Source organism: Pseudorca crassidens, chromosome 1 (genome assembly GCF_039906515.1).
Source record: "Pseudorca crassidens isolate mPseCra1 chromosome 1, mPseCra1.hap1, whole genome shotgun sequence".
Taxonomy (NCBI): domain Eukaryota; kingdom Metazoa; phylum Chordata; class Mammalia; order Artiodactyla; family Delphinidae; genus Pseudorca; species Pseudorca crassidens.
This window is the reverse complement of record NC_090296.1, coordinates 77594295-77609276: the sequence shown is the minus strand read 5'-3', so window position 1 is coordinate 77609276 and position 14982 is coordinate 77594295. Positions and strand designations below refer to the sequence as shown.

Sequence of the window (14982 nt, the reverse complement as noted above, 5' to 3'; positions counted from 1 at the left end):
ATTAGACCATAAAGACGTGTTATTTTGTCATACTGCATCAGGGTTCTATGTTTCCTTCCTGCATTCATTTCACCACCTGGAAGCCAAAGGCCAAGGTTAGGACTACCTCGTTCACCCCTCAGTAAACAGTGACTCCCCTAGCCAGCCCCCTGCCTTGCCCCATAGTAAATGCTTGTTATCCCATCCAGAGACCCTGCAGCTTTGACATTCTTTCTCTTGGTGCTGCTGGAATTGTTGACTGTTGTCATAGTGAAGGGCAGTTAACGCGGTCTTGGGTTTGGGTTTTGGTGGGAGCTGAAGGGAACCCTGAGAACTGAATGCCTTCCTGTTTCCACAGAATTGCAGTAGTAGGTTGTTAGCTCTTGGCTCCAAGTGTGCCCTCTCTAGCTGGCGGTTTTCTCCATGATGATTCTGTAACATCCCCCAAGATGCAGCCTGACACCCTCCACTCCCAAAGCTTCTGCTACCGGGCTTCACATACACAGTATCCACGCTCAGTTTGAGTTGATCAGTCACAGAGGAAGGCAGCAACCCTGTAAGCCTGAACCCTGTAAGCCCTTCCAACTCTTCATTATCGACCTACTGTCTGCATTTTCCACTGGCTATCTTTGTATCACAGTCTAACAAAGGACTCACGTTATTGGTTTATTGGAAGAAATTTTTCCCCTTGTTTGGAAACTGACATCACTTGTGTAACTCACAAGGCGGGCATGTAGTCTGTCTGTGATTGAATGCCAGTGAGTGGCAGAGAAAAGATATTGATGGGTGGAAACCGGATGGCTCTGGTCTCCCATTCATCAGAAAGCAACAGATGTCAGTCCCCATATGGGGCCCTTCTAGCCAGCACTGTCACTGTGTCATCTCACTAGCAGAAAGGACCTGCGGGGTTAGAAAGTACAACTCCAAGGCTAAGCCCAGGTCCGCGAGGGGGAAGCACTATTTCAGTACTAGCTCTGCTTTGACCAGCTGGTGGGCTGGTTCCCCTCAGTTATTCTTGCAGCCTTGGTTATCCTGCAAGGAGCACAACGCCTCTTAGCCGGAGAACGATTGGGTTGGCCAAAGAGTTCGTTCGGGTTTTTGGCCAATCCGATACAAATCTGAACTAGGAATCCCAAGCATTTTGGGGTTTTTTTTGTTTGTTTTTTGTTTTTTTTGTGGTACACGGGCCTCTCACTGTTGTGGCCTCTCCCGTTGCGGAGCACAGGCTCCGGATGCGCAGGCTTAGCAGCCATGGCTCACGGGCCCAGCCGCTCCGCGGCATGTGGGATCTTCCCGGACCGGGGCACGAACCCGCGTCCCCTGCATCGGCAGGCGGACTCTCAACCACTGCGCCACCAGGGAAGTCCAGCATTTTGTTTTTGACTGATTGCTTGTTTCACAGAAGGACTTAAAACCCAGAGCTTAATACATGGTGGACACACAAATGTTTGTGGAAAAAAAGAGAAGTAATAGGTGTTAGAGCTCTTTCGTCAAATCAAGCAATGCGTTTTAGGACCTGTCGTTTCTCTCGCAAAGCAGTCTTTTAGTTTTGTGCCTTATTGGTGCTTTTGGCCCATTATCTACTGTTCCCACTGGTGGACACAAGCTCCAGTCACAGGGAACAGACACAGAGAAATTACACAGAAGATTTCAAAACATTCTGGGAACCAGGAAGATCCGATTCAATTTGGATGCCAGCAAAACTTGCCCTCAGAGATGCTGGGAGAGAAGAGCAAAGCTACACAGTGTATTATATCACCTTAGTTGCTTAAGAACTAGGTACCAGGGAGTGAGACCATTGTAAACCGTTGGTTAGTGTCCAGAGAAAGGTGAGGGAGGGGGAAGAGCATGCAACCTTGCTGAGCCTGGGCCCCAGGCTGTCCAGGGGAGCCATCTATGGGGAAGTGGCCCACCAATGCATGGGGCCAGCATGGGGCTGTCACCACTTCTAAATGGACTTCTTTGTTTCCAGGCAACGTCCTGCCCTCGGAGAATGCCTGGCCTCACTGGCAGGTGCCATACCAGTGGCATTCCTGGAGCCCACCCTTGACTGCTACAACCCACTGTCAGTCTTCAACGCCAAAACCCCCAGGGAGAGGTCTAGTAAGTATCATCCCACAGAGGTCATCACTGATGTGCTTGAAGAAAGCAGCGGGAGGGAAGGCCACGCAGGCAGGGACGGCAGCCTGCAGCACTGTGGCTGGTTCACGTGGTCTGGGAGGGGCCGGGAGGTCAGAACTGGCACCGTGTGGCACGTCTCCATCTTGCTGGAAAAGTGGGCACAGGCAGGTACTTTGTTAGCGCTAGACTTTGGTTTCATCTTCTGTAAAATGAGGAGACAGTGTAATTGATTTCTAAATCCCTTGCATCCTAAAAATTCAGGTTCTCCTGTCTGCCCTGGTCTCCGTTCTCTTTCTGCACCTGGGGATATGGCTGCCCTTTACAGTTCCTCTCCAGAGTGTCAGTGGGAGGGGCACAGCTGCACTAATAACCTCGTTACACTCTTTTTTTTTTTTTTTTTCTGGTACGCGGGACTCTCACTGTCGCGGCCCCTCCCGTTGCGGAGCACAGGCTTCGGACGCGCAGGCTCAGCGGCCATGGCTCACGGGCCCAGCCGCTCCGCGGCATGTGGAATCTTCCCGGACCGAGGCACGAATCCGTGTCCCCTGCATCAGCAGGCGGACTCTCAACCACTGCGCCACCAGGGAAGCCCCTAACAATTTGGCAGGTTTTTTTTGTTTTGTTTTGTTTTTGCGGTATGCGGGCCTCTCACTGCTGTGGCCTCTCCCGTTGCGGAGCACAGGCTCCGGACGCGCAGGCTCAGCGGCCATGGCTCACGGGCCCAGCCGCTCCGCGGCATGTGGGATCTTCCCGGACCGGGGCACAAACCCGTGTCCCCTGCATCGGCAGGCAGACTCTCAACCACTGCGCCACCAGGGAAACCCTCGTTACACTCTTCAAGTCCACAGACAGGCCGTGTTTCCAAGGATGATAACCACGTGTTCTCCATCTTCGGGGAAAATAAAGCAGAGAAAAACACAAGAAGGAACTGAAATTCTACAAGAAAGAGAATTTGACAGGAGTGTTGGTGCACTGAGTTCTAGAAGAGTGGTTGGCAAACTCTGGCCACGGGCCTCATCTGGCCCGCTGCTGATTTTTGTAGATGGTGTTCTATTAGAACATGGCCACACCCACTCATTTACATGTGGTCTGCAGCTGCTTTAGCACTGTGTAGGGGAGGAAAAATAATTTTCCCTCTACCCTTCATCGTTCTTGGCCGAGAACCCCCCCACTAAAAAAAGACAGAATGACAGGAGAAAGACAGACTTTTACTTATGTACCTATGTGTACATAAGGGAGCCCCACAAAGATATGAGGCTCAAAACCAGCCCAACAATTGAGGCTTATACACCATCCTGATCTAAGGAAAGGGTTAGGCGTCTGGGGCTTCAAAGGGGGTAGCCATTCATGGGAAAGTGAGAAGAGGAAGGATTTGGTGAACAGTTTGCCCTGCCACGCACATGAGTCTTTCAGATGAAAAAGTGATCTCGGGCAAGAGCTCTCTTCTGGTACGGGCACTTGTATCTAAGGTGAACTTTCCTTATAAATGCAGATTTTCCTTACAAAAGAGTAACTCTGTTTTCAGACACTCTCCTGGGTGTGCAGTTTCTTAAAACTAATCAGCTCAAAGTAACCCCTCTGCCAAAGGGGCGTATTTGGGCGTGGCCCATTCTGTTCCCCTTCAACTGCAGTGACACAGTTGAGCAGTGGCAGCAAAGACTGTCGGGCCTGCAATGGCTAACATATTTACTGTCTGAGCCCTTTATAGGAAAAGTTCTCCCACCCCCTCTTCTAGGATAACCTAGAACTGGAATCCAAGGCAGGTGGTAAACCTGCTTCTGGAGGGTAGAAGAGAGAGTCCCCATGTGTGGATGAACTGTGATCCTGCTGAATGGCAACGGATTAGAACAGAGGAGCTTCCAGCAGGGACCTTGAATGAAGCTTGGACTCCAACGGGAAAGAACTACAATGATTTGATGCGACATGAAGCAAAAATTACCACACCGTGGGTCTGATCAATATTAAGAAAGACAGACCCCCAAAAATCATAGTAAACCATTTCTAACCATAACCTATCCTATTCAGAACCAATATTTTCTTAAAATATTGATGCACAGTACCAGCAGATGACTAGACTGTGCATCCGTTCCATTTGGTTCAAGCCCCCTTTTCAAGCTCTCATGGGTCCTAAGGGTGCTAGGAGAGGAAAGGTTCCTGTCACACTTTTCTCTGTCACCACTCTTCTTTCCGTCTAAGGATCCAGAGTACTAATAAGCGTTGGTGGCTTTATTCTCACTTGCTTTTATTACTTCAGATAAAAGAAGCACATGAGCCCCAGAAAGAAAGACCAGGACAATTTAGACAAGACTGTTGTTTAAAGTTCTCTTCCTGAGCTAGATATACAGCGGAGACTAGTGTTCTCAGAGCTCGTCGAGAGAGAAGCATCGCCAAGATGCCTCCACGTTCCAAAGTCTCACGTGAAGTCTCTCAGTTAATTCCCCAACCTCCTTAGCCTCATCTCACCCTTCCTCCTCTTTCATGGACTAGGAAAAATATAGTTCCAACCTTGTTTTTCTCTGCCATCTCATGATTCCGAATGAGTCACATCTTGCAGCTAAAGGAGGAGCTGAACAACTGAGCAGGCTTTGGCAATGTTGAGGAAGGGCTGTGACATCTGTAGGCAAAAGCCAGCAAAAATGTTGCTCCCCAACTCCAGAGGGACATGGGTCCAGTCATGACAGTGCTGGATACGTATACGTTTATTCTGCTCCAACTGTGATTCAAGAAAAAGTGTGTCTCTGTCTGTGTATCACCAACGTATAGAGCTTGCACCTTGGGAAAGAGAGAGACCTACTCTGCTCTTGAGCTCCCAGAGGTAAGCCTGTGCGCCACAACTACTGAGCCTGCGCTCTAGAGCCTGCGAGCCACAGCTACTGAGCCCACACGCCACAATACTGAAGCCCGCCCATCTAGAGCCCATGCTCCACAGCAGTGAGAAGCCCGCATACCGCAAGGAAGAGTAGACCCCGCTCACCGCAACTAGAGAAAGCCCGTGCAGAGCAACAAAGACCCAAGGCAGCCAAAAATAAATAAAATCAAACCTTAAAAAAAAAAAAATGAATCAACAAAGACTGAATGCTGACCATGTGTATGGCTGTTGAAAAGTAGAGTGTACGCGAATATTTATTCTGGGATAACCAGGTTTGCCTGCAGCCAGAGAATGACTGATGGCTTGATGGACTCTGAGAAGGTAGACTTCATTCATTATACAAAGTAGGTGGCCTGAGGGACCAAGCAGGGAAAGGAATGTGACAGATGATGTGACGTGACAAATGATGTGAGTCTTTGGTTGAGAAATACAATATGAACTGATTTATCAAGGCTTCAGTCAGTTGGGCATCTCTCTTAATTAACAGTTGGTGTTTTGCCAGCAGAGTTACTCATATTAGGAACTCTTCTATCTTGTAATGTCCTGGAGCATTTTCTGACTCATCCAAAAACTGGAAAAGGTCTAATACTGTTATGCGCTAGATAAAATCTTTGGTTATGTGTGGCAGTGGTCTATTAATCAGAATAGTAGATTGACCAAAACATCCTACTCACCAGCCAGTTTACTTCCCAAATCCTTATTAGAAAGATCAACCAGAGAGAAAGGAGGTCCAGTTTCCATGTAAGCTGTCTGCCTATACTACAGAGACGGTGCTCTCTGATGCTGTCTTCTTGAGGGAGGAGCTGCTTGGTGAAGAAAATACTACTTTGGAATCTAACTCAGTGGTTCCCAGTGGTTCTCAGACACTAGCATGTATTAGAATCATTCGAAAGGCTTGCTAAAGAATGCCAGGTCCTACCCCTAGAGTTTCTAATTCAGTAAGTCTGGATTCTGAAGGTCCTAACAAGTTTCCGGGTGATGCTGCCACTGCTGGTGGGAGGATTTCACTTGAGAACCATTGATCTAGCAGATGAAAGGCCAGCGTGTTCTAATGGTCCCCTCTTACATTCTTGTGTCTGATTCTAATAGGACCCAGCTGAGCTGTTTTTCAGGTAGATAACTCAGCAGCATTCGTTCTGCAGGTTTATTATATGGCATTTGAAGAACAAAACAACACGTAAATCACAAATGTTTCTTCCCCTCGAGGACCAATTACATATAAATAACTTTTAAAGGTCATTGTAATGACTCCAGTGAAGCAACCGCAAGCAACTCTGTGTTTCTCTTAGGTAGGAAAAAAAAGCGTCCATGATGATGTATTCTCTGTGTGACATTTAAACACACACACGCCCCGAGCCTTCTCACGTATAATTTTACAACAAACAGTTGTAAACTTCAGCTGCATCTGTGGCAGTTGGCATTGTTCTGTGTGCGGAGCTTGACGGTAGAATGTTTGACGGTACTGTTCGTACCTATTGATTCTGACACTGTATGTGTCCAACGATTTTGTTCGTGAGAGTCTCCCCAGACCCCCATGTTGATGTCACCCCCGATTCTTGCTGCTCTGCAGCAAGGTACGGGCTGGACTTGTTCTCTGCAAATGGCCAGCATTGGCAGTGGATGGTGTCTAACCTGTATAACTCCCTTACGCTGCAAATCATAGGCGTTCGATGCTCTTTGGCTTTCATGCTACTAGTCCTTTTGAATTGTCTGGATTTAAAGGACACTGGTTCACTCCTCACTTCCAAGGAAGAGAGATCTGTAGCCTTCTCCCTGCCAAAAGGCCATACCGATAGCAACAGAAAATCACAGTTAGGGAAAGGGTGTTAGCACCTCACAGGGCCTGCTCCATAGCAGGGAGGCTCTTCCGAATCGTCCATCACTGTGCAGCTGCACACCATCTCCTAGAACCACTTGTAACAGCTACCGATTCACTGTCTCCAAGGCAGCCAGGATTATTCTGGATCTCTGCTCCAGGCAGGATAATTATGACAGAAATCAAGACAGTCCCTTCAATTGGCCAATATTCCTAAAAGCCAAGGAATTTGCTGTGGCCTCTTATTCATTAACACTTCCATTCCTATGGACTTAAAATCTAGGAAAGAGAGAGACTTCACACCAGCAGTAACCCCGTGGCAAAGGGCCTGCAGGCACAACCCAGTTCACTAAACGTCACATTTTATTTGAAGTTTCTGCTTTGTCCTTTGAAATTCATGAGAACTTTACACTTTACTCCTAATATCAAAAAGAATTTCCTCAAATCTTCTAGTGGATCTAATAGGCTCCACTAGTGGATCTAAAATGCACCACATTTTCCTCTTGCTCCTCTGACTCCGTAGCCCCCCTGGTGTCTGATGCTTCGGCCCCACTGTGAGAAGTTTGGCCTGTGGGTGGAGTCTGCAATGAGCTGCCTCCCAGGCCCAGGTGGACCCTGGGGGCTATGACATAAATGGACGCTCTGCAGAGCTTTCGGCTCGTGCTTCTTTTCAACCATGCCCTGCCCTGCCACTCAGAGCCCTTGTTTTCGTCTCACCCGTCAGGAACCTCAGGATGTTTCTGGTCTCTCCTCCTGTCTTGGAGGGAAAGAGTGTCTTTTGCCTTAAGAAGAACAAGACACATATCCCCTTGGCTGCTTCTTTTTGCTATTCTTGTATCTGACAACGTTTAATGTTGAACGCTGTCATCATCTCATCCTGTGTGTCCTCGTTCAGTGAAGCGGCCTCAGTCACTCAGTGTGAGGAAGAGATAGGGCTGACTCACTATTCCTTGCACATAAACCTTCAGAAACAAAAAGGTTTAAGCGAATGACAAGAGGTCTTGGCAAAGGTTCCTTCAGGTCATCAATAACTTCTTTTGTAAATGCAGAAATCAATGTATGTGCAAAGCTTTCTTCCCCGAGATTTCAACTGGATGGAAGGTGTTGTCTCTGGTCCAGCTGAAAGAATCTCTGATGCAAGATGTTTCTTTTTCCTTTTTGAAACAGTACAGACATGATCCAGGTGACCCAACCACAAATTGGCAACTCAACACCGATGGGTTGCTTTTCTCCTAGCCCTGCCTTTCCTGCATGCACTGAGGCCAAGATGGAGAAGCAAGAGACTGACTGTATCACAGAGAAGTCTTATGAAATGTCCCTCGGCCATGTCTCTGTTATGCTCCTCTAAGATTCAGTTTAAGTGTTCTAACCTGAATATGACATCTAGAAGATAACCCAGCCTCTGGAAGCTTCAGTCTTTACAAAGGCAGCAGGAGAGCAAAAGCTCCCCTGTATCCGGAGCTGACTTGTTTGAGGCTCTGGGGTGGAAAATTATGTCTAAAGACCAAAGGAGGGGTGGACAGAGAGAGAGAAGGTCGCACTATTTGTGCTTTTGAATTACTGTCCCTTTATTCTTCCTGTGCCCTCTCGGTCAGTTCTGGGGATGCCAGACACGGTGGAGGAGATGTGCCCTGACATCCCCCAGCTGGAAGGCCTGATGAAGGAAATCAACGACCTGGCCGAGTCAGGGGCCCGGTACACGGAGATGCCCCACGTCATCGAGGTGATCTTGCCCATGCTCTGCAACTACCTGTCCTACTGGTGGGAGCGGGGGCCTGAGCACCTGCCCCCCAGCACAGGGCCCTGGTGCACCAAGGTCACCTCTGAACACCTCAGTGTCATCCTGGGCAACATTCTGAAAATCATCAACAACAACCTGGGCATCGATGAGGCCTCCTGGATGAAGCGCATTGCAGGTACCACACATGCCTTTCCTCCCCGGCCCCGGCCCCAGCACCAAGACGCCTGGACTCTCTTTCCTTCTCTTAGTCTATCTTTAAGCTATTCCCCCTCCCCGCACTTAGTTATTTAACAGTGAAAAGAATTGACTTATTCCCCTGTAGAGCTTCCTGGAGCAAATGCTCCTGCCTAACTCCCCAACTAATCCAGGTCCCTCGAATCTCCAGGAAGCCCTTCTTGATAAACTCTACCCAACTCCCATGATCATTGCTTATTTGCTTTTGGTACTTGAGAATTCCATTTGCTCCTACAGTAATAATTGTCCATATTTTCTGGGTAAGTGATCCTGCGTGTTTTCCACACGTACAAAACTCACTCCCATCTGGGCTGTACTGTAAGTTTCTAGCATTTGTATTTCACTTTATGCTTCCTAAGACGCTCTCTAACTTAGGTTCACAGTAGCCTCACTAGGAGTTCCGTCTTGTTTTATATTCCTCCTTGCATGCAGTAGGCTCTTAATGAATGTTGTTGGCTGATTTTCTGCTCCTGAAACAACTCCAAAAGAGGAGAACCTTGGAAAATTAGTAACCACACTTTCCACAGTCAGGAAACCATGAGTATTTTAGTGTCCTCTGTCAGAGTAGAGTTGAGAAAACAGAAGCTAAAGCAAAGTCATTGCCTTTGATGGACCTGCGGTTTTGATGGACCATAGCTGTTTCACCCCTACAATCTCCTAACCATAAAACACAGCGGTGGGATCAGTGGTAGCTATTAGCTTCCCGGACAAATGAGTAGATATTCCAAGGAAGAAAACTTCTACCGCCTTCCTGTCTCTGAAATGAACTTCAAATTATAAATACTTCGGGTACTGATGGCTCCTAGACAGTATAGACCTCTGGGAACATATGAGTAGATAAAGTTGGCCTTCCTTTCTTACCTAGTAGCCCAGGAATATTGTTAACCCTAAGGCAATTTGTTGAGCAGCTCTAATTTCTAAATCTGGAGTAAGGGAAGGAAGGTAATGGAAGGATGGACTCCCTCAGCTTCCCCAGAGGTGCAGTGGAGAGATGTCACAGCACCCTGATGGGAACTGAACGGGACCTGTTATTTCACAGGTGAACCCATATCTCATTCAGTTAGGCCGCTTCATTCCTGGTGCCTGAACAGAGTCCATTTTAAATAGCAACCTCACATCAGCCATATCTGGAACAGCCGTTCCGATTCCAGATCCAGAGCAGAAACGCAGCCCGGTGAAGGCTGGAGTGTGAAACGTGAAGTTTCCACCTGTTGGTTAATGCTTCTCAGCAGAGAACTGTTTTCGCCTTCTCTTTCTAAAACAGCCGTATTTATGAAAGCAAAAAATAAGGTCAAGTGAGATTAAAAAGAAAAAGTGCTGGATTATAGGCTGTTTCTAGTCGAAACGCCCTACGTGAAAGAACCTTTGAAATACACAAAACACGCATCAGTGCACTTTGTGAATGGTTCATGACTCTTGAGAATTTTATTTCACTTATCTTTAAATAATTACTCTGATTCTCATCTTTATTATGGATTAGACCCATAGGATATTCCATTTAAGAAACTCGATGAGACATGTAAGTTTTATCTTTCTCTTCAAGAAGGCTGGAACCATAGTCCCAGGTCCCACTGATTGCTTGTTTCTGCTCATCGACTTCTAGTGGCGACCCCAGTCTGCCTCTCAGTTTATTATAGATGATAGTAGTTTCTCTGCTTTTCTCAGGGCCCAGAGGAGTCCCCAGGCAGTAGGTTGGCAGTTCTCAAGTCCTGGGGGCTGAGAACTGTGGTTGGGTCCATATATTTTTAACAAGAGATTTTTCTATAAACCAGAAAATGTAGTATTGAGTGCCTACTCTTGACTCAGCACAGTGTTGGTTATTATGAATAAAAGGTTTATAATCTCGCTAGTGAGCCAAAACCAACGTGAATGTACTCTAAAATGAAACAAGATAGCCTGTTATGAAGAGCTCAGAGGTATAGCAAACACCATACGTGAAAAGTTAAAGGGTGGCAAGGTTTCCCCGTGGCCTAGAGAAGCAGAACAGGAATAGAGACCTTCTCCTGTAGCTCCACCCCCACCCCCAGCAACTGAGCCTTCACGAGATGGAAGGGCAAGTGCTATCCTGAGTTGCCGGCTTTTCGCAGCCTCACCTTTGAGTATCCCTTCTTTCCTTTCATCGATTGTCATAACATGCAAAATGAGGGGGAGGCCCTTTGTTTGCAAACACAGTGTATGCCCAGCCAATCATCGGCAAAGCCAGGGCGGACCTGCTAAGAAGCCACTTCATCCCAACTCTGGAGAAGCTGAAGAAGAAGGCTGTGAAGACCGTGCAGGAAGAGGAGCAGCTGAAAGCCGACAGCAAAGGGGACGCCCAGGAGGCAGAGCTCCTCATTCTGGATGAGTTTGCCGTCCTCTGCAGAGACCTCTATGCCTTCTACCCCATGCTGATCCGCTACGTGGACAACAACAGGTACGGAGGCGGCCTAGGCAAGTCCCCAGGATGGAGAGACGGTATTGGGTTTTGTTGCAGGCGAGAGAGGGAGGTCACAGCTGCCGCCGCCAGTGCCCCTCCCCCACAGAATCCCCAGTGTGGGACCTCTGGGCAGTGATTCTACATGAGCAGTGGCATGGCCACCCCTTCCACCTTCACAGGCCACCACAGGGAAGAGGGAGTTAGTCGAATAAGGGCAGCAGCAACCCACTTCTGCCCCTCTGCTGCTCTGTCACACATTCATTCAACAGACATTACCGACTGGGTGTCAGGCACTGTTGTAGGCATTAGGGGACAAGAGAGAACAAAACAGAAAGAGCTGTTGGCCCAGGGAGCTTTCATTCCGGCAGGAGAGTGGGGCAGGCAGACAATAAGCGAAACAAATACTTGCATGTTTACAATATACTTACTTATACACTTATAGATCTACTTATACACTTTACTTATAATTTACTTATCTGAGTAAATTATACAAGCAAAGTAAAGGGAATTAAGAGTGCCAGGGTGGCAGTTTTAAAAGAATGTTAACTGAGAAAGCGACATTTGAACACTGACCCGAAGGAGGTGAGGTCGGGAACCGTGCAGGTCTGGGGAAGGGTTATGTTCCCAGGAAAAAGAAACATCTGGTGCAAGCCCCGAGGAAGGGGTGTGCGTTGGGATGTTCAGGGCATCACGAGGAGGCCAGTACAACTGGAGAAGAGTGAGGGGCCAGGAAAGCAGGAGGAGACGTCCGAGAAGCCATCTTCTCTCCACGGGGCCGAGCGAGATGAGCATTTGGTGCAGGTTTGAAGATAAGCTGTGATGTGATCTGACTCAGTCTTTGACCGCTGTGGTGAGGGATCAGGGCAAATAAGGAAGTGAGCAGACCGGCCGAGAGGCTCACGGTGAGCCAGTCGAGAGCTGAGGGTGCAGAGCAGACTAGTGGTGCCAGGGCTGGGGCAGAGGATAGGGCTGGGGTTTCCTTTCAGAGTCCTGAAAATGTTCTGAAACTAGGAGTGATGGTTGTACTAAATGTTGCTAATGAGTAATTTTATGTTACGTATATTTTACCATAATTAAAAAGAAAAAAACAAAGAGTTGGTGATGGCTGGGACCAGGCTGGTAGCAATGAAGGTTGACAGAAGATGTCAGATTCTGGGCCTGTTTTAAAGGTAGAGCCCTTGGGACTGCAGATTGGGAATAAGAGAAAAGAGGGGAGTCAAAGATGATTCTGGGCAAATGGAAGGATGGAGTTCCCAGCAGTTGAGTTGGGGAGGATTGTGGATACAGAAGTTTTTTTAGGGCAAGATCAGGATATCACTTTCAGTCGTGTTAAATTTGAGCTTCCTCTTCAATACAAAAATGAAAGTGTTGAGTGGGCGGTTGAATATATGAGTCCAGAGTTCAGGAGGGAGGTCTGGTGTAGACATGAGAGTTTGAGAGTCATCCATACATTGATATGTGGTCTTTGAGCGACATGAGACTGGATGAGATAAGTAAAGGCTTGAGAGGGAGAGAGAAGAGTTCTAAGGACTGAGCCCATGTGCTCAGGTCAGGCAGAGGGGAAGGAACCCGTGAGTGAAACTGAGAGGGAGCCACCAGTGAGACAGGAGGAAACCAACAGAATGTTGTGTCCTGGATGCCAACTTCACAAGGGATTTCCAGGAGGGAAGAATGATGAATGAAGGTTGTTGGTGACCTTGACAAGAGCAGCTTCAATGGAGCGATGGAGATGAGGACCTCTTTGGAGTAGGTTGGAAGAGAATGGGAGAAAAGGACTTGGAGATAGCAGTACAGACAACTTATTCAAGGAGTTTTACTCTAAAGGGGAACAGAGAAACGGGCTGCTAGCTGGGGGAAGAAGTAGGCCCAAGAGGAGAGTGTTTAAGATAGAGAAGGTGCTTGGAGGTTTGAGGAGGAAGGAGGCAGCGCCCAGGGAGAGTGGGAGAGCAGGTGGACCAGGGAAGTGGGTGGGATTGCCGGGCACATGCAGGGCCCCACTGGAGATCTGCGCTCGTGAATTGAAAGTGGGACCCATTGGCAAGTCGTGTTTTTCTCCAGCCAGTTTGGCTGCCAGGTACAGGCCCAGACTGGGAAGAGAGTTGGATTTAACCAGGGTTGGGGCTTTGCAAAATGAGTGTGACAAAGAAAAATGGGTTAGGGAGTTGAGGGTGTATATTATAGGGTAATTCTAAAGATTGGCCATGGGATTTAAGCTGGATGAGGGGGAAAGGAAGGCATAGGAGCCTAATGTTCATGAACAGGCAAAGGAACAAAGGACTGTAGGTTCCAGTGGAAGGCAAAGACCAAATAGATGTCTTTATTATACCACACCCTCTTAAAGTTTAGAGGCCTAAACTGTAAGTTTGGGAAGGTTTAATTTTCAAATACTCCATTGTAGTTACTGAAAAGACCTAGGGATATTGGGGGGAACGTTGCTGACCTTTTGAGTGATATGCCATTCTGTCATGGGCAAGGAATACGTCTGGATATGCCCATTTTAGCATTTAGCATTTCATAAGGTAAATTGTACTTACTGTTTAAAATATTTACTTAAGATTACTTATATTTAGCTTTACAAAATAAACATCTTACACACACTATATATAAGTGTGTGTGTGTGTGTGTGTGTGTGTGTGTGTGTGTGTATGAAATTCCTTACCTATCTGTGGGGAATTTTACTCACTGTCTCAAAAGAAATCCTGCTTTCAGGGTCATCATTTTAGTCACTTCTGATAACATAATTATGTTAGCAGGTTAGCGAAGGAATTTGTCAGAGTTTGAGGTGAAAACAGAAATGAAAGTAGAGTAAGGTTGCCCCTGGAATAGCTCTTTAACTGCATTTGTCACTATTGACAATCAAGATGCAAGATAGAGTGTGTTCCACTTACACATTGTTTGACAGTTGCTAAAAATGGCAATGTCAGAGAGTCTTTGAGATCATCACTAATTCATTCATCCCCACTTCTCAACCCTTTCTTCCCTGAACACCAGGGAGCATTATGGCCATCTGAGCCTCCCTTAGAAATACTTCCTTCCTGTGTGTGTGCCTTTACCTCCTTCAAGTTCTTTCTTCACCCAAAAGAATTGGCTGGCTTGGAAGCACGGGATTGTGGAGTTGGCAGGAATAATAGAGGCCAGCTCATGTTACCTATAACTGGATGAATCAATATCCTCTTCCCTTTTCCTAGCGGTGCATTTCCTGCCTGATTGTCCACCACGGTTATGGATGACAGGTACAACCATACTGTGCGTGCCTTCCCATTCTCGTTTCAGACAGTTAAAGCCATTTTGGTTCAACTCTTTCTCATTCATTTTTTTTCTTCCAGTTTTATTGAGATATAATTGACACACAGCCCTCTGTAAGTGTAAGGTATACAACAGAACGATTCGACTTATATACATCATGAAATGCTTAGAATAAGTTTAGCGAACATCCATCACCTCGCACAGATACAAAATAAAAGACACGAAAAAGTATTTTTTCCTTGTGATGAGGACTCTTGGGATTTACGCTCTTAACTTTCACGTATAACATACAGCGTTAATTAGATTAATCATGTTGCACCTTACACCCCCTGGGACGTACTTATCTTACAACTGGAAGTTTATACCTTTAACCACCTTCATCCAATTCCCCTTCCCCGCACTCTGAACCGTTTTTGAGTTCAGATCTGTTATCTCCTATCAACTCTGATTTTGCTCTCTAGAGCCACACAAAACTACTCCAGTCTCTCTTGTGGCAGCTCTTTAAACATTGAAGAGAGCCATCTTGTCCTGTCCTCCCCTGTTTTCTCTCGTCATATTAA

At 47.0% G+C, this 14982-nt stretch overlaps 1 protein-coding gene across 6 annotated transcripts in view; it reads left to right on the top strand.

Annotated features, from left to right (window-relative positions):
* The window catches only part of RYR3 (ryanodine receptor 3), a 553937-nt gene that overhangs the window by 477361 nt on the left and 61594 nt on the right, over positions 1–14982 (top strand). For all 6 annotated transcript variants that reach the window (XM_067742171.1, XM_067742163.1, XM_067742181.1 and 3 more), the window contains exons 65-67: positions 1952–2082; positions 8381–8701; positions 10933–11173. In XM_067742171.1, the coding sequence (XP_067598272.1) occupies positions 1952–2082; positions 8381–8701; positions 10933–11173 (693 nt within the window). The remainder of the gene's footprint in view (positions 1–1951; positions 2083–8380; positions 8702–10932; positions 11174–14982) is intronic.